Source organism: Rhinoraja longicauda, chromosome 29, assembly GCF_053455715.1.
Source record: "Rhinoraja longicauda isolate Sanriku21f chromosome 29, sRhiLon1.1, whole genome shotgun sequence".
In the NCBI taxonomy this organism is placed as follows: Eukaryota; Metazoa; Chordata; class Chondrichthyes; order Rajiformes; family Arhynchobatidae; genus Rhinoraja; species Rhinoraja longicauda.
In genome coordinates, this window is record NC_135981.1 from 8,827,062 (window position 1) to 8,833,061 (window position 6,000).

Sequence of the window (6,000 nt, forward strand, 5' to 3'; positions counted from 1 at the left end):
TTTTTAAAATTATAAATAAAAACAGAAAAATACTGGAAGAGCTCAGCTGACCAGGCAGCATCTGTGGAGAGAGATACTGGTTAATGTTTCAGATTCAAAGACCTTTTGTCAGAAGGATGACGGACCTGAAATGTTAACCCTGTAGGAAAATCACTGCAGATGCTGGTACAAATCGAAGGTATCACAAAATGCTGGAGTACCTCAGCGCGTCAGGCAGCATCTCTGGAGAGAAGAAATGGGTGATGTTTTTGGTCGAGATCCTTCTTCAGACAGACTGTTAATTAACCCTGTACCTCTCTTAACTGATGCTGCCTGATGTTCTGAGTTTTTCCAGTGTTTTCGTTTTTTATTTCAGATTTCTGGAAACCGCAGTTATTTGTCTTTTCTATTTTTTTGTCCTGCGTGTTACCTAGAACCTAGAAAATGGTGTTAGACACAAAATGAGTAACTCAGCGGGACAGGCAGCATCTTTGGAGAGAAAGAATGGGTGACGTTTCGGGTCGAGACCCTTCTTCAGACTCCAGAGAATGGAGTAGCGGCAATGACTGTACAGTGGCAACTAGGTCAGCCAGCCAACTGGTCCAATACACCCCCTGTGAATGGTACTAATGACACGCTAAAAGGGCGCCAACTGCATTATACTTTAACTCTACTGTTCGTCAGGCCATTGTATTTATTAAAGGTCTCCATTTCAACTGTATCCAGTTTATGTTCGGCCCTATCATATGTTCATCGCAGGGGAAATCTTACTAAGCCACAGGGAGAGACTGTATTGTTACGTTGATGTGTGCGTGCATTACGATTCATGTGCCTTCCCACCTTCACAAGCGAAGGTGATCCTGAGAAACAGCATCAGGGGCCACAGGTCTAAAGTTCCTTTCTATTATCTAAACATGTCAGAAAGGAGAAGTGAGAAGTTGTAATTGAAACCCGTGTTAAGTACATTAAAACCTGATGGGAAACAGCTCACAGCCTAAATACATTTTTGAAAACCTTTGTGGACCTTTTTTATATCAGCTTTGACTTAGTCTGACACTTACACAATGGGTAATTGTTATTTGTTGGACACTTCCCAAATCTTTTGTCCAATTAGTTTGGCTTTTTCTGCCTTGCCTGCACCTTAACTTTGCTGTACTGCAGGTAAATAAATAGGAACAAAAGATCCAATGGGGATATGGATCATGTGCAGGCAGATGAGATTAGTTTATCTTGGCATCATGTGCAGCACTGACCAAAAATACTAGAGGAACAAGATGGACCACTCCGTTGAAATCGCCTACACTGCAGTGTAGTACGCAAAAGAGCGTAACGTCCGCCATTTTAGTAGGCAAAACCCGCCGTTCGCTATGCCTCTCGCAGTGTAGTCAGTGTTATGGGGGAACAGTATGTGTGATGATACCATTAAAATGCAGAATATATCTCATCTATCAATTCACAGATTTTTGTTATTTTTCTTTTAAAATATTTCTGCAAGTTTCTGCCTACTAAAATGGCGCCTTGACGTACTACGGTTTTAAGGGTCAAGTGGTCTACCTTGCTCCTCTAGTCCCTTATTTGGGAGTGAGGAAGTTGGCAACCCTATCTGGGGATCACACGCAGGCCAGGATGGTCCACAATGAAGAGGGGTCTCGACCCGAAACATCACCCATTCCTTCTCTCCAGAGATGCTGCCAGTCCCGCTGAGCTATTCTAACATTTTGTATCTACCCGTGGTCCACAATGGTAGTTGCCTCTGCGCACACACACTGGGGAACCAGAAGGGGTTTTGTGACAATTTTACACTTCTTTTGTTACTATTATGGAGACTGGCTTTCATTTTTGTTTTCTTAAATTCCGAGTTCATTTATTGACTTGGATTTAAATTCCCCAGGCGTTCTGGTGAGATTTGAATTAACGCCCTTGAATCAATGGTCCAGAAACTCTGGCTGCTGGTGAAATCATTCACAATCCCATTCCCCTTGCCATCAGCCCATTGTCATGGTGTCAGGTTTAGGTTCAGATCCCTAGGTTAATGGCCTAATTCTGCTCCTCTAAGTTATGAACTTATGATAGACACAAAATGCTGGAGTAATTCAGCACCAGGGACAGGCAGCATCTCTGGAGAGAAGGAATAGGTGACGTTTCGGGGTCGAGACCCTTCTTCAGACTCGAACCGAAACGCCACCCATCCTTTTGCTCCAGAGATGCTGCCTGTCCCGATGAGTTACTCCAGCGTTTTGTGTCTACCTCATCGGTGTAAACCAGCATCTGCGGCTCCCTCCTACACATCACGAGCTCGCAAACTCTTTGTTTCTTACCAGATGCTGCCTGGCCTGCTGCGTATTTCCAGCATGTCCTCTTATTTTCACGTCAGACATGTCGTTTGGCTGGGGAGAAACAAACCTCTCCGTCTCCCAGCAGGTGGGGTGCAGGAAGGGTTAAAGCCACTGCTACTGTTGCTGGATGCACATGGCTACACTCAATCTACGCTAACAATAGCAGGAATCCACTCACCGCGGTCAAATACGCCTTCAGCCGCTGGCAAAAAAAACGTGGTCCGCAGTACAGTTACTGCTTTATGCTCTCAGGAAACACAGGGCTACCTGTTTGATTTTTCCTGTCAGCTCCTTTCCTACCTCCCGACACAAACGCACAATGCTGGATTGCCTTTCAACGTATTTAATTACACAGGCAGGTGCGTCAGTCTCAGAGGCACACGTCTGCACAGTAAAGCCATTATCGGCTCAGTGAATTCCTTTCTAGGACCAAGCAGACAGGTGATTACAGAATTATCAACCCACAGACTGCCTACAGCTCTCTGCCGCTTGCTCACTGTCTCTCCTCCTGAACACAGTCCTCACGTATGTCCTCACAACAAATATTGTCCAAAAAAGGAAAAAAAGATTTGTTGAAACAGAGCCCAGCAGTAAATTAACATGAGAACCATCTTCACTCAAAGAGCGCTCCAATCAGATGGAAAAGCTGCAAGGAACTAAATTTATGCCTGACAAAGGAAAACAATTACGGCCCCTTTCTGAAATGTAACGTAGCACATAAATATTCATTGCACGTTCCTCCCTGTACAAATTCTGCAAGTTTAACTAATAGTTTTTCAGTCAGTGAGATGTAATCTGTACCATGGAAATATACCACTTGCTTTTGTATTGTCACCTGGCTCCAAAGGATATACATACAGTATGCTGTAGGAAGGAACTGCAGATGCTGGTTTAAACCGAAGATAGACACAAAATGCTGGAGTAACTCAGCGGGACAGGCAGCATTTCATCACAGAAGGAATGGGTGACTTTCCGGGTCGAGACCCTTCTTCAGACTGAAGAAGGGTCTCGACCTGAAACGTCACCCATTCCTTCTGTCCAGAGTCTACATGCGGTAAGTGGCCGGATCAATGGTACACCTAGATCCATCCTCTTTCTTTGTAACAATGCTGCAGGACTGGTTTGGGATGATCTGTGGGGTTTTGGGGCACGATGGCAGGGAGAGTTGTTGATGGGGGCAGGTTGTAAAGTTTGAAACTGGAAGGGCACAAGTTGATGCTAGAAATGTGGCAACCCTTTGTGTACTGCCTCGGTAAAACGTACTATTCTTCCATTACAATCATTGCACTTTTGTCCATACCTACGACTGTGCTTATCTATAGTATGATTTCACTGGATTGTATGAAAACAGAGAATTCCATTGTACCTCGGTACATGTGACTATAAAGTATCATTGTCACTGTCATTGAAGTTAGAGAGTAAGAAGGAGAGAGTTAAGGGCGATTGCAGGTGAAAGGGAACCAAAGGTGGCACAGTGGGGGAGCTGCAGCCTCGCCGTGCCAGCGATCCCGGTTCGATCCTGACCTCGGGTGCTGTCTTTGTGGAGTTTGTACGTTCTCCCCATGACAGTGTAGGTTTCTTCCGGATGCTCCGGTTTCCTCTCACATCCGAAAGATAGAGTCATAGTCATAGAGTCATGCAGCGTGGAAACAGGCCCTTCGGCTCAACGTGCCCACCACACCGACCATCATGCCCCACCTACACTAGTCCCACCTGCCTGCATTTGAACCATATCCCTCTAAACCTGTCCTATCCATGTACCTGTCTAAATGTAACATAACTGTGATAGTACCTGGCTCAACTACCTCCTCTGCCAACCCGTTCCATATACCGACCACCCTTTGTGTAAAAAAGTTGCCTCACAGGTTCCTATCAGATCTATCCCCCCTCACCTTAAACCTATGTCCTCTGGTTCTTGATTCCCCTACTCTGGGAAAAACAGGTGCAGGTTTGTAGGTTAACTGTCCTCTGTAAATTGCCCCGGGTGTGTAGGGAGTGGATGTGAAAGTGGGACAACATAGAACTAGGATGAATAGGTGAACAACGTAAAGCCATTCCCTTACAGTGAGCACAACTGTAATGAAGCCACTCTTGACCCCACTCGGAGTCATGCAGCATGGATACAATGTGTGGTGTGGTAGCAGGATTCGCAGATACTTGTAGAATCTGACAGAGACCGCAATGAGAACGCTCCTGCTATGGCTCCTGTGGATGCATGAAACCTACCAAGACTGACAACACCTACCTACTCTCTGGCATTGCACCTCCTGGAATCTGAAGAGCAGTAGCCCGTCAAAAAGAACGCCTCAGACAATCAGAGGATGAAAGACCCCCCCCACATGACCACCCTTTGCCACCTCAGCGTTTGAAATCACGCAGAAGTTTCCTCTCTTCTGTCCATCCCCTGGACTGCAATGCATCGTCCAGAAGGCTCAAACTCTGGGAAGAGAGACTGGAGAAATCTCCGGAAGACATTCACATGGCAATCGATCCTTCTGGGAAACTCCCACCAGGTTCCGACCAGCCGTGGATAACCTGGCGCCGTCTCAACAGACTGCGGACAGGCATGGGGAAGAGCACATCGAACACGCTGAAGAGGGGACGTGCTGAAGATGCGGCAGACTGCGAGTGCGGACGGGGCCTCCAGACTATGGACCATCTCCTGAGCTGTGACATGCTGCACAGTCACACGCACTGTAAAGGACCTCGCAGAGGCCAAAGACGTGGCACTAAAATTTGCTCACTATTGGACAACAGCTGTGTGATGACACGAATAAATAAATAAAATGCAGCACGGCAACAGGGCCTTCACCCCAATGTGACTAAGATGAACAATGTGTGGCACGGTGGCGCAGCGGTAGAGCTACTGCATAACAGCACCAGAGACTACGGGTGTTGTTTGTACGGAGTTTGTACATACTCCCCGTGAGCGCATGGGTTTTCTCCAAGTTCTTTGGTTCCCTCCCACACTTCAAAGACGTACAGGTTTGTAGGTTAACGGGCTTGGTGTAAATGTAAAAATTGTCCCTAGTGTGTGTAGGGTAGTGATAATGTGTAAGGATCGCTGGTTGGTGCGGACTCGGTAGGCTGAAGGGCCTGTTTCCGCGCTGTATCTCTAAACTAAAAAACTAAAACACTGTTTAGGTTCAATATAGCTTCGTGAATAGAAAACTGTTTGCTGCTGTGTTTTAATTTTAACAGCGCAAAATATTTTATAAGAAGACTTTACAGACTTATTTATGAAGGGCGACTTAATAAACTCAGTTAATATTAGATTAAATATCTGCCTCAGACAAATGAAGTAAAAAAAAGCAAAATTGAAAGGACATTTTTAATAATTTGTGTTAATGCGACAGAATATGTGGATGTTGCAAACGACGTCTGGCAAAAATCAGTTCTGCGATTATAAAAGTTAATGAAGATCAAGTACAAATTTATTGATAAATGTGTGAGAGTTATGATTGCCATGAAAAATCTTGCTGGCAGCAGCATCACAGGGACATTGGCAAATCCCAAAACAAATTATACATAATTTATACATATATTATTCAAAATGTTACCAATCTGAAATAAAAACAGAAAGTGGTGGAAACACTCACCAGGTCAGTCGGCATCTGATAAGAGCAGAGCTAACATTTCCGATGCCTTCTGATGAAGAATATTGAACTTGAAATGTTTCTCTCTC

The 6,000-nt window shown here is 45.1% G+C and overlaps 1 protein-coding gene across 5 annotated transcripts in view; it reads right to left on the bottom strand.

Moving 5' to 3' along the window:
- znf385c (zinc finger protein 385C) overlaps window positions 1-6,000 on the bottom strand; it is a 389,249-nt gene that overhangs the window by 45,993 nt on the left and 337,256 nt on the right. The window contains exon 1 of one of the 5 annotated variants that reach the window (XM_078424389.1): window positions 5,915-5,988. The exons of the other annotated variants lie outside the window; for them this stretch is intronic. Within the exon in view, the coding sequence (XP_078280515.1) occupies window positions 5,915-5,929 (15 nt within the window). The 5' untranslated portion in view covers window positions 5,930-5,988. Of the gene's footprint in view, window positions 1-5,914; window positions 5,989-6,000 lie in introns of those variants that run through there. 5 annotated transcript variants of the gene reach the window in all.